Here is a 27,333-nt window from a genome sequence, read left to right on the forward strand (position 1 = left end):
ACACTGGTAAACATTCAATAAATGTTACTGAATCCATGAATAAATGAATGAGTAAAACACATGTGGCCAGATTTGAACCTTTTTTGGTTGCTTCCAAGAATTCTTCCTTGCACGCATCCTTCTTGAGTTTATTCCTACATTTGCTCTCAGCTGAGTCTTTGCCTGTAATTAGCACACAGACCTTTGGAGAGAAAGAGCAGGACGTGAGCTACGACCTGAAAATTAGATCAATCCCAGACCAATCTTCGACACTTAACAATCATTTCATCCCAGAGAGGGCAGATTTCATGAGCAGCATTGCCATCTCAGGTGATGGACATTTGCCACAATCACAAGAGGCTATTCTCTCTGATCTCAGTAACCCAAGGTGATTGAGGAAAAGTCAGTAGGAATCCACAGGATGAGTGACGAAGAGAGCGGCTCTGGCTTGTTTAGAGCAAGAAATGCAACCTTCTTACCTTCAAGCATAAGGTGTAGCACAAACCAAGTGCTAACCATGGGTTGCAAGGAGATTTTAATTTTTTAATTCATTTTATAACCTGATAGGGTGGCCTGATTTACACCAGATAAGATGATAAGCATAATTTTTAATTGGTTTCCTCATCATTCAATAATAAGTTGAAATACATAGCTAAAACCTGCTTGAGGGGGTTTGTTTCAGTCTGCGCTGGGCAAGAGGGACTCCGGGCACTAGCCCCCACTCTGTATTGACACGCTTTTATCTCAGTCCTCCCAACAACCCCTTGTTACGGGTTGGCTTGTGTCCCCCAAAGAGATATATTGCCATCCTAATCCCCAGTACCTTAGAATGAGACCTTATGGATGTAGGAGCAAGATGGCACAGGAGTAGGAGACCTGGATTTCGTCTGGTCCCAGGAATTCAGCTGGATAGGGATCAAACCATTCTGAACACCTATGAACTCAACAGGAGATCGAAGAAAAGAATAGCAACAACTCTCTGGAAGGTAGAACGTGAGGAGAAGTGAATCCGAGGCGATATTCGGGAGGATAGACGGCGGGGGAGGGGGCCTCCGGCGGCCGCTTCTGGCAAGTGACAGAGCCGCGGAGCACAAAATAGGAACTTTTAGAAGTCTGCTCCGCTGAGGGACGTCACTCTGGTGGCTAAGTGGGGGGTGGAACCCTCGTGGGACAGTGTGGTCTCAGGACCCTCGGGGTCACAGAAAGACCGGGGGTGCCTGAGTGCGACAGAGCTCCCAGGTATCGGAGCGGGGAAGCCGGCTGCAGAGACGGAGCCCAGGCGCGGGCTCTCAGCTCGGGGTTGTCATAGACCGTGATCCGCGGCACAGTCAGGCCACTGCTCCTCCAGCAGGGACCCAACAAGCGGCAGACCCAGGGAGACTCCCCTTCCTCCCCCGGGAGGAGAGGTGCGGGAGCGCACCGCGGGGATCTGCTGGGTTTGGAGACTCCACCCGGGGTCGGGTGCCAGAGATAGAAACGCGCGGTCACAGGCCGGGTGAGCACGGAGTGCGGCCGGAGACCGGGGAGACGGGAGTGACTGACGGCTTTTCTCTGGGGGCTCACTGAGGAGCGGGGCCCCGAGTTCTCGGCTCCTCCGAGGCGGAGATTGGGAGGCCGCCATTTTCACTCTCCGCCTCCAAAGCTGTACGGAAAGCTTGCAGGGAACAAAAGCTCCCGAGAGCAAACCCGAGCAGATTACTTAGCCCGGACAGGCAAGGGCGGGGCAATTTTGCCTCCGGACATTTGGGAACCACGGCAACAGGCCCCTCCCCCAGAAGATCAGCGAGAACAGCCAGCCAAGACCAAGTTTACTGATCAATGAGAACGGCAGAACTCCAGCGCTAGGGGAATATTGCACATAGAGTCCATGGCTTTTTTACCATGATTCTTTAGTCCTTCAAAGTTAATTTTTTTTAAGTGTCTTTTTTTTTTTTAATTTTTCTTTTTCCCCTTTTCAACCAACATCTTATCAATCCCTTTTTTAAAAAACATTTTTATTTTTCATTTTTAGAGTCATGTGCTATCCCTTCATAGTAGTTACCCTTATTTGTGGTGTATATATATAAGTTGTTCTCTCTTTAAAATTTTGAGATATAGTTTCTTCTAACAGATCAAAATATACCCTAGATCTCTAGTGTATGGCTTTGTTCTAGTCTCCTGCCTGATCACATTCTCTCCCTTTTTTTTTAAATCCTCTTCTTTCTTTTTTCAACCAACTTCTTATAATTCCTTTTATAAAATCTTTTATAATTTTCATCTTTACAGTCATATTCCATCCCTTCATCATATTAACCCTTATTTTTGTACATATATAAGTTTTTCTTTCTTTAAAATTCTGAGAGGCACCTTCTTCTAACAGACCAAAATACACCCAAAATCTAGTGTATGGCAGTGATCTATGCACCAGACTGATCATATTTAATCATATTCTGTTTTTTTTTGTTTTGTTCTGTTTTTGTTTGTTTTTATCTTTTTTTTTTCTTTCCCTTTCTTTTCCCCCAGTTTCAAGTCTTTTCTGATTTGTTTAGTGTATATTTTCTGGGGACGTTGTTACCCTGTTAGTATTTTGTTCTCTCATTCATCTATTCTCCTCTGGACAAAATGACAAGACGGAAAAAACCACCTCAACAAAAAGAACAAGGGGCAGTACCGACTGCCAGGGACCTACTCAATATGGACATTAGCACGATGTCAGAACTAGAGTTCAGAATGATGATTTTAAAGATACTAGCTGGGCTTGTAAAAAGCATGGAAGTTATTAGAGAAACCCTTTCTGGAGATATAAAAGAACTAAAATCTAACCAAGTCAAAATCAAAAAGGCTATTAATGAGGTGCAATCAAAAATGGAGGCTCTAACTGCTAGGATAAATGAGGAAGAAGAGAGAATTAGTCATATAGAAGACCAAATGATGGAAAATAAAGAAGCTGAGAAAAAGAGAGATAAACAACTACTGGATCACGAGGGCAGAATTCAAGAGATAAGCGATACCATAAAATGAAACAACATTAGAATAATTGGGATCCCAGAAGAAGAAGAAAGAGAGAGAGGGGCAGAAGGTATATTGGAGCAAATTATAGCAGAGAACTTCCCTAATTTGGGGAAGGAAACAGGCATCAAAATGCAGGAGGCACAGAGAACCCCTCTCAAAATCAATAAAAATAGGTCAACACCCCAACATCTAATAGTAAAACTTACGAGTCTCAGAGACAAAGAGAAAACCTGAAAGCAGCTCGGGAGAAGAGATATGTAACCTACAATGGTAGAAACATTAGATTGGCAACAGACCTATCCACAGAGACCTGGCAGGCCAGAAAGGACTGGCATGATATATTCAGAGCACTAAATGAGAAAAATATGCAGCCAAAAATACTATATCCAGCTAGGCTGTCATTGAAAATAGAAGGAGAGATAAAAATCTTCCAGAACAAACAAAAACTAAAGGAATTTGCAAACACGAAACCAGCCTTAAAAGAAATATTGAAAGGGGTCCTCTGAGCAAAGAGAGAGCCTAAAAGCAACATAGACCAGAAAGAAACACAGACAATATACAGTAACAATCACCTTACAGGCAATACAATGGCACTAAATTCATATCTTTCAATAGTTACCCTGAATGTAAATGGCCTAAAGGCCCCAATCAAAATACACAATCCATCCGATAGGATTGGATAAAAAAACAAGACACATCAATATGCTGTCTGCAAGAGACTCATTTTAGACCCAAAGACACCCCCAGATTGAAAGTGAAGGGGTGGAAAACCATTTACCATGCTAATGGACACCAAAAGAAAGCTGGGGTGGCAATCCTTATAACAGACAAATTAGATTTTAAACCAAAGACTGTAATAAGAGATGAGGAAGGACACTATATCCTACTTAAAGGGCCTTTACAACAAGAAGATCGAACAATTGTAAATATCTATGTCCCTAACATGGGAGCAGCCAATTATATAAGCCAATTAATAACAAAAGCAAAGAAACACATCGACAACAATACAATAATAGTAGGGGACTTTAACACCCCCCTCACTGAAATGCACAGATCATCTAAGCAAAAGATCAACAAGGCAATAAAGACTTTAAATGACACACTGGACCAAATGGACTTCACAGATATATTCAGAACATTCCATCCCAAAGCAACAGAATACACATTCTTCTCTAGTGCCCATGGAACATTTTCCAGAATAGATCACATCCTAGGTCACAAATCAGGTCTCAACCAGTACCAAAAGATTGGGATCATTCCCTGCCTATTTTCAGACCACAATGCTTTGAAACTAGAACTCAATCACAAGAGGAAAGTCAGAAAGAACTCAAATACATGAAGGCTAAAGAGCATCCTACTAAAGAATGAATGGGTCAACCAGGAAATTAAAGAAGAATTAAAAAAATTCATGGAAACAAATGAAAATGAAAACACAATTGTTCAAAATCTTTGGGATACAGCAAAGGCAGTCCTAAGAGGAAAGTATATAGCAATACAAGCCTTTTTCAAGAAACAAGAAAGGTCTCAAATACACAACCTAACCCTACACCTAAAGGAGCTGGAGAAAGAACAGCAAATAAAGCCTAAACCCAACAGGAGAAGAGAAATAATAAAGATCAGAGCAGAAATCAATGAAATAGAAACCAAAAGAACAGTAGAACAGATCAATGAAACTAGGAGCTGGTTAAAGAATTAACAAGATTGATAAACCCCTGGCCAGACTTATCAAAAAGAAAAGAGAAATGACCCAAATCAACAAAATCATGAATGAAAGAGGAGAAATCACAACCAACACCAAAGAAATACAAACAATTATAAGAACATATTATGAGCCACTCTATGCCAGCAAATTAGATAATCTGGAAGAAATGGATGCATTCCTAGAGATGTATCAACTACCAAAACTGAACCAGGAAGAAACAGAAAACCTGAACAGACCTATAACCACTAAGGAAATTGAAGCAGTCATCAAAAATCTCCCAACAAACAAAAGCCCAGGGCCAGGTGGCTTCCCAGGGGAATTCTACCAAACATTTAAAGAAGACTTAATACCTATCCTTCTGAAACTGTTCCAAAAAATAGAAATGGAAGGAAAACTTCCAAACTCATTTTATGAGGCCACCATTACCTTGATCCCCAAACCAGACAAAGACCCCATCAAAAAGGAGAATTACAGACCAATATCCTTGATGAACATGGATGCAAAAATTCTCACCAAAATACTAGCCAATAGGATCCAACAGTACATTAAAAGGATTATTCACCATGACCACGTGGGATTTATCCCTGGGATGCAAGGTTGGTTCAACATCCACAAATCAATCAATGTGATACAATACATTAACAAAAGAAAGAACAAGGACCATATGATCCTCTCAATAGTTGCAGAAAAAGCATTTGACAAAGTACAGCATCCTTTCTTGGTCAAACCTCTTCAGAGTATAGGGATAGAGGGTACATACCTCAATATCATAAAAGCCATCTATGAAAAACCCACAGCGAATATCGTTCTCAATGGGGAAAAACTGAGAGCTTTCTCCCTAAGGTCAGGAACATGGCAAGGATGTCCACTATCACCACTGCTATTCAACATAGTATTAGAAGTCCTAGCCACAGCAATCAGACAACAAAAAGAAATAAAAGGTATCTGAATTGGCAAAGAAGAAGTCAAACTCTCACTCTTTGCAGATGATATGATACTTTATGTGGAAAACCCAAAAGACTCCACCCCAAAACTGCTAGAACTCATACAGGAATTCAGTAAAGTGGCAGGATAGAAAATCAATGCACAGAAATCAGTGGCATTCCTATACACCAACAGCAAGACAGAAGATAGAGAAATTAAGGAGTCGATCCCATTTACAATTGCACCCAAAACCATAAGAAACCTAGGAATAAATCTAACCAAAGAGGCAAAGAATCTGTACTCAGAAAACTATAAAATACTCATGAAAGAAATTGAGGAAGACACAAAGAAACGGAAAAACTTCCATGCTCATGGATTGGAAGAACAAATATTGTGAAGATGTCAGTGCTACCTAGAGCAATGTACACATTCAAACAAGCCCCATCAAAATACCATCCACTTTTTTCAAAGAAATGGAACAAATAATCCTAAAATTTGTATGGAACCAGAAAAGATCCCGAATAGCCAGACGAATGTTGAAAAAGAAAAGCAAAACTGGCGGCATCACAATTCCGGACTTCCAGCTCTATTACAAAGCTGTCATCATCAAGACAGTATGGTACTGGCACAAAAACAGACACATAGATCAGTGGAACAGAATAGAGAGCCCAGAAATGGACCCTCAACTCTATGGTCAACTAATCTTCGACAAAGCAGGAAAGAATGTCGATGGAAAAAAGACAGTCTCTTCAACAAATGGTGTTGGGAAAATTGGACAGCCACATGCAGAAGAATGAAACTGGACCATTTCCTTACACCACACACAAAAATAGACTCAAAATGGTTGAAGACCTAAACGTGAGACAGGAGTCCATCAAAATCCTAAAGGAGAACACAGGCAGCAACCTCTTCGACCTCAGCCGCAGCAACTTCTACCTAGAAACATCTCCAAAGGCAAGGGAAGCAAGGGCAAAAATGAACTATTGGGACCTCATCAAGATAAAAAGCTTTTGTACAGCAAAAGAAACAGTCAACAAAACCAAAAGACAACCCACAGAATGGGAGAAGATATTTACAAATGACATATCAGATAAAGGGCTAGTATCCAAAATCTATAAAGAACTTCTTAAACTCAACACCCAAAGAATGAATGATCCAATCAAGAAATTGGCAGAAGACATGAACAGACATTTTTCCAAAGAAGACATCCAAATGGCCAACAGACACATGAAAAAGTGCTCAACATCGCTCGGCATCAGGGAAATCCAAATCAAAACCTCACACCGGTCAGAATGGCTAAAATTAACAAGTCAGGAAACAATAGATGTTGACGGGGATGCGGAGAAAGGGGAACCCTCCTACACTGTTGGTGGGAATGCAAGCTGGTGCAGCCACTCTGGGAAACAGGTTCTTCAAAAAGTTGAAAATAGAGCTACCCTACGATCCAGCAATTGCACTACTGGGTATTTACCCCAAAGATACAAATGTAGGGATCCGAAGGGGTACATGCACCCCGATGTTTATAGCAGCAATGTCCACAATAGCCAAACTGTGGAAAGAGCCAAGATGTCCATCGACAGATGAATGGATAAAGAAGATGTGGTATATATATACAATGGAATATTATGCAGCCATCAAAAGGAATGAGATCTTGCCATTTGCAACAACGTGGATGGAACTGGAGGGTGTTATGCTGAGTGAAATAAGTCAATCAGAGAAAGACATGTATCATATGACCTCACTGATATGAGGAATTCTTAATCTCAGGAAACAAACTGAGGGTTGCTGGAGTGGTGGGGGGTGGGAGGGATGGGGTGGCTGGGTGATAGACATTGGGGAGGGTATGTGCTATGGTGAGCGCTGTGAAGTGTTCAAGACTGTTGAATCACAGATCAGTACCTCTGAACCAAATAATACATTATATGTTAAAAAAAAGAAGAAGAAGAAGAAGATAGCAGGAGGGGAAGAATGAAGGGTGGGAAATCGGAGGGGGAGACGAACCATGAGAGACGATGGACTCTGAAAAACAAACTGAGGGTTCGAGAGGGGAAGGGGGGTGGGAGGATGGGTTAGCCTGGTGGTGGGTATTAAAGAGGGCATGTACTGAATGGAGCACTGGGTGTTATACGCAAACAATGAATCATGGAACACTACATCAAAAACTAATGATGTAATGTATGGTGATTAACATAACATAATAATAAAAAATAAAAATAAAATTAAAAAAAACCTGGTTGAAATTGCCCTTACACTATAATTCACAATTTAATGCAAACAAACAAAATTAAAATGCAAAGGTGATTTCAACGCTATAGCAAATGAATATTCATCATTGTCACAATAATGATGTCTTTCTTTATTCAGGTATTTTGTGATAATGGAGATATCCACCTCATTCTTAAGCAGGCAAGATAAAGATGAATGCAAACGACCACCTTCCTTTCTACCTAAACAAAGGTAGGTCCTCAGTGAAACAGAAAGGTATCAAATGGCAAGGTTTCTGCATTAGTGCTGAGGTATTTCTGGGGCATAATGCTCTTTAATTTCCATAAAAATGTTGCATTTCATTCTGGTAGAAAATTAATCAGGAAAATTAACAAATAATATTTATTTTTGAAATTCAAACAATTGTGCATCAATTTCCTGAGTGACATAAAGAATTATCTTCTGTTCTTGTTTTCCCCAAGCAATTCTATACTGCATAACTTTATAAATTGGTAAAATAGGAGAGAAAATTAAAGGCCAAAAACCAAAAATCTATGAGATGAATAAACTCTGGAACTAAAATGTATTTCATTTCAATAAAATATTGCATTGCTCACCAAAGAGGCCATAGTGAACCCAATGACTTCAATATAACCATCATCATGACGCTGAGGTTCAAAATCATGGTGATCTCCTGGGTTCCCCCAGGGCATTGTGCCAGCACAATATCTGCAAGATAAGATTAAAAACAGAATTAAATTTATTCCATCACTCTCACAATTGTCATAAGGTATTACCTTACAGTGAGATCCAACATGTATCTCACCTAAGATCAGTTTTCTGTTCTTGGTACATACCTTCTGATAGAAAAGAAAATGGTCTTATCATTTCCAAATATCCATCTGTGAAAATGGGCCACAATTTTATAACACAAGCATCTCTTGGTGCCCAACTATCCCCTAACTCATTATTTATTAACATTTCTCACTCCGTGATCCATTATGTCTGTTTTCTATGACATGCTGTGAGTTACCCGTAGGCGGTTCCAGAATTTGGTCTTGGAGGAAGACATTGCATCCCAGCAGAAAAGGGCCAAGAAACTGAGGTGGGTACACAGTGGTCATTATGTGCATAATTAAGATAATAAATAACCACCGGGAAGGTAAGCAGAGAAAGGTAGCTGAGGAAGAGTGAGAAAGGTATGAGGAAAAGATAAGAGATGAAGAAAAAGAAGGAGAAGTAAAGGAAATTGGAAAAGGAATGGAGAGATGGGGAGCAAGAAGAAAAACAGAGAAAAAAAAATTAAAGAAGCTAATGTTTCCTGAGAAAATAATGTTGCCTGAGAATCTAGGTCTTTTATGGAAATAATGAAGATGAAAATCCTTCTGGAATAGAATTGTAGGTGACTATACTGAGTACCGCCAAAAGTAATCAGGAGACTATGTTTTCCTAGCCATAGATTTACATACAATTCTCATTTCAATTAAATTCAGTCTAAATAGAACTTATCTGCAGATTTTGTGTCTTGAGTCGTGTGGTTTGCAAATAACAAAGGGTCATAGATTCATCCCCTCCAAAATCTTGGCTTGGGAGCCCAGACTCTAATTTTGTACCACTGAGATAATGTGCTTATTTTGAGTCTAGTTAATCTTAAATATCCCTTTCTCCTGAGGTACATAATAGCACCAAAGAGAGTTGACATCCTGGCTAGAAAATGCTACTCTAATTGATCCTATTTTTTCAAAGCAATCATCTAGCAGCAATTTTGAATGAGTTCCATGCTAAAATCAGGTTGGATGGTTTCCTAACAGCTTTTGGGAAACTGAGAACAGGGCTTTATTCAAGTCTATTATTCTTGGGAGGGAGAGGGAATCAGTAAATGAGAATTATATTAAAATGTTCCAGTAAATAGGGGCGCCTGGGTTTCTTAACAATGGATAAGTGTATACCACGCATGCCACATCGCATAAAAACCACCCACCCACCACCCAGAACACTAAACAAACTGAGGAGGAGAACAAAATGATCAGACCTGGAAACCCCTAATGAGCCAGTAAGATAACTTACTTTCACTGTTTGTACCCTGGACATTTTCTATAATGAAACCCGATAACCTCAAGTCAAACGGAGTTCACATCAAACCAAAGAAAAAGGATGAACAGAGCTTACCTGGGTATATTTAAAAATACTATACACTGGAACTTCAGTTCCTGAATCTTTGGAGTGAGATCTGTTCCATCACACTGCAACAATCGAAGTAGAAAAAGGGTTTTGAAGTAGTCACAAGTCTAATATACATATTATGTATTATGCATACATATAATATATAATATATATCCTGGTCTTCTCCTTGCCCTCAACTCGCTTAAGTGAATGCCTTATGACTGAAAATGCATTCTGATTAGAACTTTAGCAGACCCAGGGTTCAGAGCATGGTTTTGTTTTGGTATAAAAAACAAAGCTGCCATTTGACCAAAATAGTTTTTCTCTGGCTTCATAAGCAAAGGAACTGCCATCATTCTTAACCTTGGAATATTAGCTATTTTAACTTGTAGTATCAACCTTAAAAGATTTATGAACATTTAAAGGAATAAAAAGTTCAGGCAGTAGGGATCTCCACCAAAGTTATCCGGGATAGTTATTTGCTTTCTGAGATCAATTTTTATTTTGAAAACACCAAACATAACATTTTGAAAACTGTTTAAGAGGACTATATATTGCAAGCTTTTAAAAAAACTATTATAAATCAGTGGTATCTCCATTAGGGATTTGCTCTTACACATTTAATGTCTTACAGACGTTGACTGGTCCTCTGAGATAAACTGCTTTCCTGGACCTGGACGTGACCCTGGGTGTCTCAAGGGCCTCAGTCTGGCCTGGCCTCAATACCTCTGTATGGAGCTTCCCTCACCGGTTAGCACTTCCCTTGAGCATCCTCTGACTAATCAAAGAAAAGCCTTTCATTTCCCTTTCTCATTTCCCACTGGCGACAAAAGTCAAAAGAAGAAAACTCTAGTCACGACTATAGACTTCCCAATGTCAAAGGTGTACTTTTGTATTTGCTCTCCCCAAAACCTCACCACAGAATTCCCCATTATCTTCTCTTTTGGAGAGCAAAGTAATGCATTCCCAAGCTTCCTGTGAATTTTTAAAGACTTCTTTAAAAAGAGTGTTCAGGCTAAGAACAGTGATTCTACTAGCATTAGCGTCTCATTGTTTTCCCAGCTCATCTTAATGCAGCCTAATTTTCATGAGCATGCTCCAAAAATTGTTTCCAGGAAATAATATAGCCCTAAATAAACAAATTATTTTAAAATGTTACGTAGAAAGGAATCATATTCTAGATATTGACTGAAGGTGTTTTTACAATATCCTCAGACACTAAGAAAACATGCAGTCTCCCAATTTAAGCACTTGGAATGAGTTGATAGATGACTATACCAAGGAAAATATCTTAAATTATCAAAATTGAGTGTTGTAACTAAAACTTTAAAAATAGGATGTGATATATTAAGAGCATACAAAGCAGTACTGTTTACCTTACAGAAAAAGACACTGTAAAATTATTGTATTTAGAACAGAAATCTTTTTAAATTTTCTACTTTTTCTTCCTAGGAAACATGTCAGTGATTCTGGGAATTTATCAAATTATAAAAGAGTGCAATATACCATGAATCATGCTTCACAAAGTTTTCTTACATATTACTGCCTTTAAATTTTGTATGTCTTTAGAACAGCTCCCGGGGGGCTCAGATGGTTAAGCAACTGCCTTTGACTCAGGTCATGATCTCAGGGTCCTGGGATGGAGCCCTGAGTCAGGCTCCCCACTCAGCTGAGAGTCTGCTTCTCCCTCTGCCTCCTCCCCCCTGCTCCTGCTCTTTCTCTCTCAAATAAATAAATAAAATCTGGGAAAGAAAGAACAGCAGCTTTTAACCTTTCTCCTATTTCAAACACATAAAGGAAAATATCTGCACATAAAATATGTTCCTATACACAAGCTCACGTATTAATAAATAAAAAGAAGAAGAAAACATGGGAAGGAGGAAAAATAATGCTGTACAAAGGATTTTGTTATTGTCCTATGCTTTTCTGATGTAGTATTCATATAAACTACATTTATGTGAGAGATTACTACCTCAGAAATACTGACTTCACATTGCGGCAAAGATGAGATGGTCTGTTGTTACCTATACATTGAATCGCTCTAGCTAATCTACTATCCGTTCCATCTCTCACTCAAAAAACATACAGTGATGTCCTTACAGAAATATCCTGTGTCCCTGCGTGACACATCACAATGGTCTGTAGTTGTGGTTTCAAAGACATGTCTTATTATGCCTGTTTTAAACGAGGAAAGTAAACTCTTCTGAAAGGTTACAGGATACCCCCAAAGTCATATACCTCATAAAGGTAGACCTAGGAATGAATCCTAAATATTTAGATTTTGTATCTAATGTGTTTTTTTTTTTTTCTCATCACACACACACAAGATAGGATTACACAAACCAATTCACCTGGAATCTTGCCTGTATTGGCTGATGTCAAGTCTTTCCTAGTTATCTGGCAGCCATTTTGGCCTCTTTGCATTTGGATTATTAGATATTTTGACTTGTAGTATCAACCTTCTTTTTTTATTGTTATGTTAATCACCATACATTGCATCATTAGTTTTTGATGTAGTGTTCCATGATTCATTGTTTGCGTATAACACCCAGTGCTCCATGCAGAACGTGCCCTCTTTAAAACCCATCACCAGGCTAACCCATCCCCCCACCCCCCTCCCTCTAGAACCCTCAGTTTGTTTCTCAGAGTCCATAGTCTCTCATGGGTATCAACCATCTTTTAATCCCTGCTATATAGCCACCCATGAGTGAGATATTCATCACCAGGGGGACTGCTAGATGCAGGAGGTAAGTGGTTAGGGAGTATACAGAGGTTAATTTCACTGCACCTGATTTGAACAGTAAATGACATTCAATATGGCGTTGACCCCTGAGCAGGTGCCACCACCATTCCTCTCAATGTGAAACATACTGGAAAAGTAGGGCAAGTTTATTTTTGGTTGGGTTGCCAGCAGCTGAAGAAACAGGGAGGTTGCTGTTACTTTAATAGGCATAATTTTATCAATAAAAGACCTTCATAGTTCAGGGGACCACTGTCTTTCTTGCCTCCGGCTTTAAGAAAGCAGTACGTGCACTTTCAAGAGTCTCTATTACAAAAAGATGCTTGTTTTCACTGCAATTGTATGAGACCTGAACTACCTGAAAGCGATGCCAAGGGTTACTGACGCCAGTGGTAATGGCCTCTGTCTCTTCTTTCAACTGAGTCAGGAGATTGATGTCTCACATGTGCTTTACTAACTGGTGAGTACACATTTTTCTTACTGAAGTATAATTCACATACAGTGTTATTAGTTTCAGATGTACAACATGATGATTCAATATCTCTACACATTACTCAGTGCTCATCCAGTGAAGTCATCATCCATCTCCAAATACCATTTTATAATCTTACTGACTATATTCCCTATGCTGTACTTTTCATGTCCATGAAATTTTATTTATCTTATTTTTATAATAATAAATAATAAATTAATTAATTAATAATAAATAATAAAATAAAATAAAATTTTATTTTATTTTTTAACTGGAAGTTTGTACCTCTTAGGCCCCTTTATTTCACCCATCTCTAAGAACTGCCCCTTTATTTCACCCATCTCCCCACCTACTTCCCCTGTGGCAACCACCTGTTCAATATCTGTATTTAAGAGTCTTTTGTTTGTTGTTTTTTTTATTGTTCATTTGTTTTCTTAAATTCTATATAGGACTGAAAGAATCCCTATCAAAATGCCAAGCATTTAGGCTCCTTTATTTCACCCATCTCCCCACCTACTTCCCCTCTTAGGCCCCTTTATTTCACCCATCTCCCCACCTACTTCCCCTTTATTTCACCCATCTCTTAGGCCCCTTTATTTCACCCATCTCCCCACCTACTTCCCCTCTGGCAACCACCTGTTCAATCTCTGTATTTAAGAGTCTTTTGTTTGTTGTTTTTTTTATTGTTCATTTGTTTTCTTAAATTCTATATAGGACTGAAATCGTGTGGTTTCTGACTTATTTCAGTTAGCACTGTACTTTCTAGGTCCATCCATGTTGTTGCAAATGGCAAGATTTCATTCTTTTTAATGGCTGAGTAATATTCCATTGTGTGTATATATGTATGTATGTATGTATGTATACGCACACACATACACATACATACATATATATATACCCCATCTTCTTTATCCATTCATTTATCAATGTACACTCGGGTTGCTTTCATATCTTGGCTATTGTAAATAATGCTATAATAAACATAGTGCATATATCTTTTCAAATTAGAGTTTTTGTTTTCTTTGGGTAAATATCCAGTAGAGGAATTACTGGATCATATAGTATTTTTATTTTTAAATTTTTGAGGAAGCTCCATAGTGTTTTCCACAGTGGCTGTACCAATTTGGATTTCCACTAATAGTGTACAAGGATTCCTTTTTTTCCTCCAAATCCTCACCAATACTTGTTATTTCTTGTCTTTTTGATTCCAGTCATTTGACAAGTGTGAGGTAATACCTCATTGTAGCTTTGATTTGCATTTCTCTGATGATCAGTGATGTTAAGCATCTTTTCACGTGGCTGTTGGCCATCTGTACGTCTTCTTTGGGGAAAGTGTCTATTCAAGTCCTCTGCTCATTTTTCAATTGGATTTGTGTGTGTTGTGTAAATTCCTTACATATTTTGGATATTAACCCCTTATCAGATATATCACTTGCAAGTATCTTCTCCCATTCAGTAGGTTGCCTCTTTGTTTTGTTGATGGTTTCTTTCACTGTGTAAAAGCTTTTTATTTTGGTGTAGTCCCAGTAGTTTATTTTTGCTTTTGTTTCCTTTGCCTCAGGAGACATATCTAGAATGTTTCTATGGCCAATCTCAAAGAGATTACTGCCTATGTTTTCTTTTAGGAGTTTTATAGTTTCAGGTCTCATATTTAGGTCTTTAATCCATTTTGAGTTTATTTTTGTGTGTGGTGTAAGAAAGTGGTCTAGTCTCATTCTTTTGCATGTAGCTGTCCAGTTTCTCCAGCACCATTTGTTGAAGAGATGGTCCTGTCCCCATTGTATATTCTTGCCTCCTTTGTCATAAACTGACATATAAGCATGGCTTTATTTCTGGGCTCTCTATTCTGTTCCATGGATCTATGTGTCTATTTTTGTGCCAGTTTGATATTGTTTTGATTACTACAGCTTCGTAGTGTATCTTAAAATATGGAATTGTGATAACCCCAGCTTTGTTCTGTTTTCAAAAAAAAAGATTTTATTTATTTGAGAGAGAGAGAGACAGAGGTGGAGAGAGAGAACATGAGCTGGGAGGAGGGGCAAAGAGAGAGGGAGAAGCAGACTCCCCGCTGAGCAGGGAGTCAGATGTGGGCTTAATTCCAGGACCCCCGGGATCATGACCTGAGCCAAAGGCAAATGCTTAACTGAATGAGCCACCCAGGTGCCCCTAGTTTTGTTCTTCTTTCTCAAGAAAGGCTATTTGGAGTTTTTTTGTGGTTCCACACAAATTTTAGTATTATTTGTTCTAGTTCTGTGAAAAATGCTTGGCATTTTGATAGGGATTGCATTAAATCCAAAGATTGCTTTGAGTAGTATGGACATTTTAACAATATTGGTTCTTCCAGTCCATGAGCATGGAATATCTTTCCATTTGTGCCATCTTCAATTTCTTTCATCAGTGTTTTACAGTTTTCAGAGTACAGGTCTTTCATTTCCTTAGGTGCAGTTGTAAATGGAACTGTTTTCCTAATTTCTTTCTGCTATTTCATTATTAATGTATAGAAATGCAACTGATTTCTGTATATTAATTTTGTTTCCTGTGACTTTACTGAACTCATTAATCAGTTCTAGATTTTTGTGTGTGTGTGGAATCTTTAGGGTTTTCTATATATTCATTATGATGTTATCTGCAAATAGTGACAGTTTTACTACTTCTTCACCAATATAAATGCCTTATTTCTTTTTTTTTTTGTCTGATTGCTGTAGCTAGGACTTCCTGTACTATGTTGAATAAAAGTGATGAGAGTGGATATCCTTGTTTTGTTCCTGATCTTAGAGGAAAAGTTCTGTTTTCACCATTGAGTATGATATTAGCTGTGGGTTTTTTTGTATATGGCCTTCATTATGTTGAGGTGTGTTCCCTCTAAGCCTACTTGTTGAGACTTTTTATCATAAATGACTGTCGTGCTTTATCAAATGCTTTTCCTGCATCTGTGAGATGATCATGTGATTTTTTTCCTTTCTCTTGTTAATGTGATGTATCATGTTGATTGATTTGTGAATACTGAACCACTCTAGCATCCCTGGAATAAATCCCACATGACTGTGGTGAATATTTTTTTTAATGTATTATTGAATTCAGTTTGCTAATATTTTGTTGAAGATTTTTGCATCTATGTTCATCAGAGATAGGAGCCTGCAGTTTTCTTTTTTTGTGGTGTCTTTGTCTGGTTTTGGTATCAGAGTAATGCTGGTCTCATAGAATGAATTTAGAAGCTTTTCTTCCTCAACTATTTTTTGGAATAGTTTGAGAATAGTATTAACTCTTCTTTAAAAGTTTGGTAGAATTCACACCCTGAAGCCATCTGGTCCTGGACTTATGTTTGGCAGGAATTAGATTACTGATTTAATTTCATTGCCAATAATTGGTCTGTTCAAATTTTCTCTCTCTTCCTAATTCAGTTTTAGAAGCTTATATGTTTCTAGGAAAGTATCCATTTCTTCTAGGTTGTCCAATTTGTTGGCATATAATTTTTCATAATATTCTCTTAAAATCCTTTGTATTTCTGTGGTGTTGGTTATTATTCCTCCGCCTTCATTTCTGACTATTTATTGGAGTCTTCTCTCTTTTTGTCTTGATGAGTCTGGCTAAGGGTTTACCAATTTTGTTTATCTTTTCAAAGAACCAGCTCCTGGTTTTATTGATCTTTTCTATTGCTTTTTTAGTCTCTATTTCATTTATTTCTGCTCTAATCTTTACTATTTCCTTCCTTCTACTGGCTTTGAGCTTTGTTGTTCTTTTTATAGCTCCTTTAGGTGTAAGGTTAGGTTGCTTGAGATTTTTCTTGGTTTTTTTTGAGATAGGCCTGGCCTCAATTGCTATAAACTTCCCTCTTAGAACTGCTTTTGCTGCATGGTGATTACAAATTTTAATTTGTATCCCTCTCCTGCTCCTCTATACACCCATGTATATTTTTCTGTATTTCTGTCTTCTCATGTATTTCTGTTGTTCTGTCCCCTCTCATCACATATTCTATTCTTTATCTATGCTATGATAAATTCAAGCATTTCTATATCACATTCCTTCTACATCATATATTTATTTTTTCTTTTTCTTTCTCCTTAGACTATTATGTACAATAGTCATGTTTGCTCCTTTTAACTTGGTTGCTATAAGGAAGCATTTTATGTCTTTCTTAATAACTAATGATACGCTATTTTATTTTTTTAAATATTTTATTTATTTATTTATTTATGAGCAAGAGAGAGAGAGAGAGAGCAGGCATGCACACAGAGGGGCGGAGGGGGAGGGAAAGGGGAAAGGGAGAGAATCCCAAGCAGATTCTGCCCTGGGCTCAGAGCCTGACTTGGAGCTCAATCTCATGACCCTGAGATCATGATCTGAGCAGAAACCAAAAGTCAGGTGCTTAACCAACTAAGCCACCCAAGTGCCCCTAAAGATACGCTATTTTAAAGTACAGCTCCTAGAGAAAAGGTAATATTCCCTCTCTCAGTGTGTGTCTAAAAACCTGGGATAGAAACCCAGGAAGAAATAGCACCAAAAACAAACAAACCATTCAGTGGTGAAGAAACCTGGCTAGCCTACAGAGTGAATCATCACAAAAAAATAAAATGAATGCATTTTTCTAAAATGGAGAGTCCTCAAGTAGCCTTGAAATAAAGATATTTGTTGGGTGAGCACCTATTTCTACGTCAAGACCCAGCTCAACATCACTTCTTTGATGAAAGTTTCCCTGAACCCACCACAGTCAGTTTCCATTTCCCTCTTTGCGCCACCACCATACTGTGTACATAGTCAACAATATTAACTACAGTGTTATGCAATGACTTACGTGCCCGTCTCTGCGATTCAACTGTGAGTTTCTTCAGGAGTGAAACTCGCTGTCCGTCCATCCCCAGCAACTAAGACAGTTGCCAACACAGGGCTATATTCTCAGAAAAGTTGGCTGAATGAACTACATTAAATGATTTCTGGAATTAATGCAACCCATTGATTAATCTAAGTACATAAACTGGTATTTGGGGTATGTTTTTTGCAGCATACATATTTATATTCAAATGAACTGAGTCAACATGTTCAATACTTACAACAACTTTAACATGTTTGGATAGATCTCTAGAACTTCTCTGTAGGAAATCAGAAAAAGCCGCCTATACCACAAAGAAATAAAGGAGAAAAACCAAACTTAATCACATGGTTACGCCAAATCTTTGCTTCCATATTATAAATAGTTCCTAATGCTTCTAAATTATTCAAAATATAAAGAAGTTCTTTTCTTGCTAAATGCAAAGCAAAATGCAGTGGCTGTCAAGCTGAAAACTCTCTTTGTTTTCAAACTATAACCTATAATAAAATTTAAGAACACAGTAGAAAAGTTAAAAAGTAGGTAATTCCAAGGGTCAGTTGGAAGATTTATTCTGATGACCTTTCCTGACCTCCTACTTGACCACTGGGTGCTGATATCATCTTTAACTTGCCACTAAGAATGTCTTGCTTCACCCTCTCCCCTTTTATTTCAATTCTCTCTAGCCAGTGGTTTAAATTTAAACTACATTTTTTTTAAATCAGTAATTTGGAGGCCTTTCCACACACCTCCACCGCTTTCTGGCCATTCATCCCCAGGGATGTCCCTCAGGAGAAGGAAAAAAGACCTCCTTTACTCACATATATGCTTCCACAAGAAACTGCCCATCCTCTGCCAATTTCTCCTCCAAACACTGATGCGTATGTACTCCTGTACAAACCACATTCTTACCCAAGACTTCCCATACATCTTTCGGTCTGCCTAACTCCCCCATTCTCTAGACTGCCTTTGATGTTTCTCTTATCGCTCCTTGAATATCATCCCCTCCATACGATAGGAAGCCTTCAAGCTTTGAAGTTCAAAAATGATGAACACCAGCTCCCTTTCTACCAACTTAAATACATCTTAATTGTAAACCAAGGCATTAAACTGTAATCATACATAGAAATATTTAGAAACATCTGAGATGGATAATGATTTTTCATATAGTTAGTATCCTTATTAACAATAAGTAATTAGTATTTAATTAGTATAAAATAATACATAATAATTATAAAATAGAATATATACTTACTCCTGCATAGAACATTTTATTTCGAAAACGACTGTTGAATTTCTCTGGATTTGCTTCTGTGAAAGGAAACAGGCAGTTTTGTTATGGAGACCTCATTAAAGGTAGTGGCTTCCATTAACACTCTTCTTCTTCCCCCTCCCTCCCCACCCCACAGATCCAATAGAGTCAACAGCCTTATTACCATCTTTCCCTTCGTTACAGGCCAGTTGGTATAGTTGTCCAGTGCTACAAAAGTGTAGCCCCAAAATGGCAGCATCAGCACCAACTGGAAGTTTGTTAGAAATGCAAATTATTAGCTCTATTCCAGACCTGCTGAATTATAATGTTTAGGGGGTGCTGTCTAGGAATCATGACTTAACAAGCTCTCCAGGTGATTAACATTAAAAGTTGAGACACTCTGGACTCTGTTCAGAATAGAGGGCTGGCAGGGATCCAAGGCAAGGGTGACAGGACAAAGGAGGGTGATGAGGGGTGATTATCTGCTTTGACCTCCATCGGGCATGTCTTCTGTAAACTATGTATGCAGCTTCCAAATGTAATTAAATACTGGAAATTTGGATAAAAATTAATAGAGAATTTGCTTTCACATTTTACCAAACCTCCTAACTACTATCTGCTTTTGTTTGTAACAGGCGTTGAAAAATTGATTTACTGGAGATACATAAATATACATATATGCAGGTGAACTGCTAAATGGACTCAGGGCATATGACAGCAAAGGCTGTGGGTGAAAATGGTTTAATTTTGAGTATGGTCCTGTTTGTTATATAGGTTGAAGACCACAAAAAAGGTTAAACAAGAATCTGCATCGGAGAATGTTCACACAAATATAAGGGATTATAAAATCCCTAAGTGAAAAATTACTTCCTTACATTCTTCCTAATAGAATTCCAAGACATTCCAATGGGACCCACTGTCAATGTTTTGCCTTCTGCTATTTTATCCCATATGCTCATTAATCCCCTCTTAGGGCAAGGTCTCTCTTCAAATTGTTCCTCAACAGACAGCTGGCTGACTAGCTGAAACTGTTCAAGTCCTGGCCCTGTGTTTGAATGGCAAATCTCAACAATTGTCTAGATGAAGAAAAGTAGCAAAGAGCTCCCTCGCTAAGATGCCATAGAGTAAGAGCTACACAATCTCAGGGAATAATCCTAGACCTAGGATCGTTAGATTATTTTCATGATTACTAGAATATAATATTAGCACATAACATGGAAACTGAGTGAAAGCTTGCAAACTTAAAAAAAAAAATAAAGTCGTATGTTGTAATTTGGCTCTTGAGAGTTTTTACAAATTTAAGTTTCTGTATCTCATACCTCTCCTTAAACATTCCCTCTATTCTATTGAATTAAGTACTCTGAACCCTAGAAACAAAATCAAACAAAAGTTAAAGGTTAATTTACAGGTTAGACTAAACAAAAAAAAGTGATAAAAGTGGTACTTAGTGCTCTGTCTCCCTGGTCCCCATTTGTGGACCCAGAATTCACCATTTTTACAGTATGGGCCTTTAGGATAAATTTGGCTGCTAAGTAACATTGTTTGTTTGTTTGTTTGTTTTTTAACCTTTCTTAACTCAAATTTGGCTGGGTACCATTTTCAGTTGCATTAACTCTTGCTTTATGGAACCAGAGGCAAAATTAGAATTTCTGTTGCCATGCAATTTATCATGGGTACATAATCCCTAATTTTAAAAAGAATGAAAGAAAGAAGGTCAGAGCTGGCTATCAAGCAAGTTATAATAAGAAAATGGAAAATGGCACCCACAGTTCTGGCATAGAACTTTTTCAGGGCACTAACATCTGCAGCTATCAAGTGAATCATGCATCAACTATTAACATGTACTTTTTAGAACAGTACTTTATGGTTTGGAAAAGGTTCACATTCTTAAGGGGTTTTCCTATGAGCCTGAGGTTTTTTTTTTTGTTTTTTTCCCTTTAAAGAAATAGTTTTCTCTCAAGAGATCGGAAATGTTTTGTAAGAACCAAAAGAGTAGAATAAAATTAATAAATAAACTGAGTTTTTGGTGATTTCACTGACACAGCTGATGAAAACAGTCACTTCAGATGTAATTTAACTAGATAAAATTCAATTAATATGTAAAACTAAACAAGTTAAGACACTAGCATTTAGAGAGGTGTCAGAAAGATAATGAGGTAGGAAAAGAGTCACACATATTCCTTATCCCTGAAAATAGAAAAGATGGAGGTAAATTCTGTTATCTCTGCTGATAGTATAATGGTATTATACTCCTGACTCCCTGATTGAGCCTGCCTTGATGATTAAACACTTTTTCCATTTTAATATCTACCCTACTCCAAAAAGCCTCAGAAACAAAGCTTGGCTGGAGCTGAGAGAGATGTTGGGTAGTGTTAGAGCTTCCCTACTCCCTGCAGACGCCAATCCCTAAGAAAGCAAGGGACAGTCTGCAAATAATAGTACTTAATCATTCCTTATTGGCTTTTAAAGTGTTGAGTGGCTGAATATGTCTATGTGTATGTATAAGAACTGACAGGTCTTTGAGAAGGTCCAAGGAACGTGGTCCCCAACTATATCAAGAAAAGGGGGCTCACAGAATTGGGAAAGGACAGTAAGAAAGTTTAAGCATTCTTGTTCCTTAAGGAAGTTGTATCTGTTAATTGGTATGAGGTCAACTATGAAAGGCCATTCTCAAGAAATGCCAATAATACTCAAATTATCCCAAGATCCCAATAGTGGAAGCATCCATGGCTTACTGCTACAGTTCCTCCATTGCCCATCTTCCTCTTCCACAAAGACAGGGTAGAACCAAGTGAGATCTAAATGCTCACTGTGTATGTCTAGGCCATTAGCCTATTTATAATCTGATTGGACACCAACATTAATTGTATTTGTTTTCTATTCCTGAAAACGTGGCAGCTTAAAACATCCATTTGTTTTCTTATTCCCTAGGCCAAAATCTGGACTGGGCTCTCCTGAGTCCTCTACTTAGGGTCTTCCAAGGCCAAAATCAAGGTGTCAGCCTGCAGGACTCTTCTCTGGGGGCTCTAAAAAGGATTCACTTTCACAGGTGCCTGGGTGGCTCAGTTGGTTAAGCTTCCAACTCTTGATTTCCTCTCAGGGCGTGATTTCAGGGTCGTGAGATCAAGCCCTGTATCGGGCTCCACACTCAGTGGGGTCTGCTTGAGATTCTCTCTCTCCCCCTCTTCCTTTGCCCCCCCCACTCGCACATGCTCTCTAAATAAATAAATAAATAAAATCTTTAAAAAAAAGGATTCACTTCAAAGTTTATTCAGATAGTTGGCAAAACCTATTTCCTTGCAATTGGAGAAGTGAAGTTCTTTTTCCTTGCTGGCTGTTGGCTAGGGTTCATTCTCAACTTCTAGAGCCCTCCTGGAGTCCTTGGCTTGGGATCCCCTCCACTGTCAAAGCCAGCAGGGGCACATCAAGTGCTTTTCACACTTCAAATCTATCCGACTCCCCTTCTGCCACATCTCTTGACTTCCTATTTAACTTTCCACTTACGCTTTGAAGGGCTCATGGTATCACATTGGGCCCACTCAGATAACGCAGAATTATCTTCCTGTATAAGGTCAGCTAATTATTGACCTCAATAACACTAAAAAAGTCTTTTTGCCATGTAAAATAACCTAACCAACAAGAATGATACCAATAGCAAAGGTCATAAAGGCCAAAATTCTACCTACCACTGCCCACCATCTGACCCCTATGATTCACATCTTTCCCATATGAAAAACATTCATTCCTTCCAAGGTCCCCAAAGGTCTCATCCCCATTAGGGCATCAACTCAAAACCCAAAAATCTCACCTAAACCTTATTAACTCAAACTTCCCAAATCTCATCATCTAAATCACCTAAGTGATTTGGCTCTAGGTATAATCCAGTTATGGTGATAATAAGGTTCTGGATAACTTCCATTCCATTGATTTAATATATTAATCCTATTTTTATGTACAACACAATAACATCTGTGCCATCAGAATAGGATCCTAAACTCTACTTTTGTCTGTAATTGGTCTGGCATATTAGAGGAGATATTCATAAATACAAGTTCAACTCTATGTTTATAAAAATCAATAAGCAATTTGAACTGCACAAAACTCACACTACATTCCTCTGCATTAGGTATGTACCTAATCTTAAGACTTCAGTTATATATACATAAACAATCCCAAAATCTATGCCTACACTAACAATGCCACCTTCAATTCAAATTGTATATATCCAGAAAAATCTTGTCTTCCAATATCATCTCCCATTAAGGACAAATAGTTTTACCAACATTATCCATTTTTCTAACACCGAAACTCTTTCATTATATATTAATTGGTCATCCCATCTTTATCACAAGCTCATTTGTCCCTCTATACTTTGCTGTCTGAAATGCCCTCACCCACTTTACTTCTTTTCTACATATTTCACACTCCTCCTTTATCTCTCAGCTCCCTCTTACCCTTTCTGGAAAATTTCCCCTGATAGATTTTCCCTGCCAAATTCCTGTATTATTTACTGCCTATACAACTAATCTTATCCCTACTATATATTCCTTTCTACTGTTATCTTTTACATTATATATGGGGCCTATCCTCTGATTACAGTCTCCATTACTGTAACTAACACTTATTGAGATAGCCATGGACTCGGCAAAGGGAATATAAGAAGATATGGTCTTTTGCCTGCATGAGTTTAGAGTGGAGGAGATAAATTTGAAAATGAAAGTATAACATCCTTTTGTATATGCCTATATCAGATGAAGTGAGAGTCACACATAAAGGGAATGATCAAAAGTGTTCCAGAGGCAAGTACACTTGAATCTTGAATGAAGGGTAGGTGCCATGCAGAGGTTCAAAATGGAAAAAAAGGTTATAGACAGAGAACCTTGGACAGTGAGAGTTTCTCAAATGTTTGAGTCTCAGTACCTAGATCTAAGACTGAGAGTGTGTGCTTTGCAGTGATGGTGATGATGAAATTTAGCAAGCCATTGAAATGTCTTTTTAAAGAAATCTGTTCACTCTCCATATGAATCATGAAACATTCATAATCCTTGAAAACATGCTGATCTGCATGTCTCTGTATATTCAGTGAAAATAGTAAATTTTAAATCAAATTTAAATACTGCCTTCTCTAGAATCATAATTGTATTTCCCTGACCTTGTAGCATAAGGTTCAACTCCTCTGAGTAAGTAATTTCAGCGAGGCAGTAAAATTTAAGCATCCAACCTCAGGCTAAATGTTTGAGGTGCTTAATATCCTTCATGTCCAAAAAAATGACAGTCTAATTCATATAGCTGGCAAAGTGAGACCTAACTTTGCCTCCTGATAACCATAATCATTGTTAACATGGCTATACATTAATAGATGGGAATATTTTCAATGTACTTGCTCAAGCACTGTCATAATGCAATAATTATTAAAGTTCTGGGCAAGACTCCAGCTAAAAATTAAATCGCCAATTCTGTTACATCTCCAAATCCTGTTCCAAAAGACTGCACTTTCTGATATGCAAGGAACAGTTCAACCATGCATGGTTTAGCCACTTTAATAAGAAGAAAGCATCTCTATTTTCTAATCAAATGAACTAAACCTACTTTCTGATCAAATATAGAAACCCAAATTATTCAAATGTTTGCATTCTTTTTATACAAAGTCAATCAAACTGTTAAGACTATCTTTACTCCTCGCTTGATTTTCTACTGGTAATTCTAAAAGCATTTAAACAGTAATACCACCAATAAACTCTCTCAAATGTTTTTAATTGTCCCCTCTATTTGATGGGCTATTTCACATCTATGCCAAAAATTGCTTCTGCAATTACATTTTTAAAGATTCTGCCTTAGCGAGATTTGTATTTATTACCCACTTCATATAGATAGATTAGAATAATTCCCAAGTACGTACACACACACACACACACACACACACACACACATCTTTTATTAATACCTAATAGGTTATTCTATACAAGCTCATTTTTTTATAATGGTTCTCATGAGGCTTTTTTTAAAATGGCTCTCAGGAGGTCACCCTCCAAGTATTTCATGGCAAATGATACAAGTTTTGTCATGATGTCTCAAACTGTGAGTGTCTGCATTTGAGAACAGTTTGAAGTGTTCTTGGCTTGAGAATAGCCACTTAATACCAAAAGAAATAAGTCTGCCCCTATTGAAAATGTAGCCATACTATCTTGCTTTTCCTTTTGCAGGTGAGCTTGAGATTTCTTGATTATCCAGGTAAAAATACGGGGAAAATCCAAATAAACAGAAAATAGTAAAAGCAAAAAAAGAAAATTAGCTTGTGTAATTATACTTTTCATCATAAATTAATGCAAAGTAAATAGATTAACAGGTACTAAGAAGTCCACACCTCTGGTATAGGCATACAACCAAATCTGTTTCCAACATTTTGTAGATATTTATCTCTATACCATCTTCATGAATATTGCAGCTATTAGTCTCAGTCAACATCAGTTTTCTCTTATCAGCTCTTCAGTGGCTGGTTTTCCTCAAGGGCTCTAGCTTACCTGCAGGTCAAATGTCTGCAATTCCATTTCATACTGCTTGAAAGCACTTACACTAAGCCTCAAAAATAATCTATACAAGACTAATGCTTTGCATCTTTTAACCAATTGTTTTATAATCACACATATATTACACTATGTGTGTGTATATGTGTGTATATATATATATATATATATATATATATATATATATATACACCACAGTTTGCATATTCCTTTTCAAATGAAATAGTCCCACAACTTTTAAAAAAAAATCACTTTCCTTCAAGAATTCTCTTCTAAGCCTGGTCTTTCCCCCTTGATGTCTCTCTCTGTTCCCTTCACTCTTGAGACACGAAAGCTTCATCATAGTACAAGGAAATGTATCATTAGGAGATTGTCAGATTAATTAGACAAAATATTAGGCTCCCTTAAATGAACTCACTGTCTGCCACTTACTCATTTAGGCCCTTTTCATGCCAGGATGTCTATTTTGGAAGATGCATGCATTGGTGATAATTATAAGTATTGTTAAGAAACTGAAGGATTTTATTAGGAAGCCCAAAGCCAGAGTCTCCTGAAGAATATGAGGGAAAAAAATGGGTTAAGAAACGAGGAAAGTAATCTCCATTTACTTCCCCAAATTAAGTCTCCTAAAATATAGGGAGACCAACAGACTATAAATGTGGGCTCTAAAGTAGGACTCCCTGAATATCTACCTCCAAGAGCTGTCCATGGCAGGGAAATGGGAGGGTGGTGGTGTTTCTGATCTGGGTATTTGATATTTGTGGTTCTGTTATCAACCAGCCTTTCAGAGGGAAAAGTCAAACTATGGCTTTCTCTTCGATCAGCATCGCTTTTATTTTATTTTATTTTATTTTATTTTATTTTATTTTATTTTATTATTTAATTTAAATTCAATTAGCCAACATACCATTTACATCGACATGGATGGAGGATGGAGGGTATTATGCTGAGTACTGCTTTTATTTGACACAGCATTTGACCCTCAAAGCCTTATGAAAGCAGGAAGGCAAAGCCTACCAAAATTGCTGATCTCAGTAAGAGAATTACAGGTTTGGACTTCACTTATATTTTGTATTCTAACACCCTTAATCCTACTACTCCACTCTTGACCTTTAGTGCATAGAAGTGTTATCAGAATTTCCTCTGTGTTATTACTAGAATCTGGACATTTGAATTCTAACTTTTAGGTCTCTGTACTTCAAATTCCAGGAGTTAAAACCACTGATGCTCTTGAAGAATCTGGAGGAAAAGAAGTAAAATAATCCTCTCATGTATGGACTTTTATCTCACAACACACTCACTAACCTACTGCCTGGCATGATTTTGGTTATATATTAACATTCACAAGAGACTAGGTACAGATGTAGATACAGGCAAAGACACAGATGTATATAATTACATTAATAAGAGATTTTGAGAGATGAAGAGACACCAGGTGAGTGAGCGTGAGCACAGAAGATTCAAAACATAAGCCTAGATCCTAAACTTTCTCAGCTCTGAATGTCGTAAGAAATGTGATGAAGTATATAACTGCGTGCCATTATTTCATCTTATTTCTCTTTCAAAAATGGTTTTGT

At 37.8% G+C, this 27,333-nt stretch overlaps 2 protein-coding genes across 11 annotated transcripts in view; both read right to left on the reverse strand.

The window, feature by feature from the left end:
• Positions 1-27,333, reverse strand: part of PTN (pleiotrophin) — a 486,673-nt gene that overhangs the window by 278,710 nt on the left and 180,630 nt on the right. The gene's annotated exons all lie outside the window — the stretch shown is intronic.
• DGKI (diacylglycerol kinase iota) overlaps positions 1-27,333 on the reverse strand; it is a 419,644-nt gene that overhangs the window by 148,499 nt on the left and 243,812 nt on the right. For all 10 annotated transcript variants that reach the window (XM_078059602.1, XM_078059609.1, XM_078059607.1 and 7 more), the window contains 4 exons: positions 19,236-19,291; positions 18,225-18,287; positions 9,971-10,044; positions 8,419-8,530 (listed from right to left, as the gene is read on the reverse strand). In XM_078059602.1, the coding sequence (XP_077915728.1) occupies positions 8,419-8,530; positions 9,971-10,044; positions 18,225-18,287; positions 19,236-19,291 (305 nt within the window). The remainder of the gene's footprint in view (positions 1-8,418; positions 8,531-9,970; positions 10,045-18,224; positions 18,288-19,235; positions 19,292-27,333) is intronic.

The sequence above is a fragment of the Halichoerus grypus genome, chromosome 12 (assembly GCF_964656455.1).
Source record: "Halichoerus grypus chromosome 12, mHalGry1.hap1.1, whole genome shotgun sequence".
Taxonomy (NCBI): Eukaryota; Metazoa; Chordata; class Mammalia; order Carnivora; family Phocidae; genus Halichoerus; species Halichoerus grypus.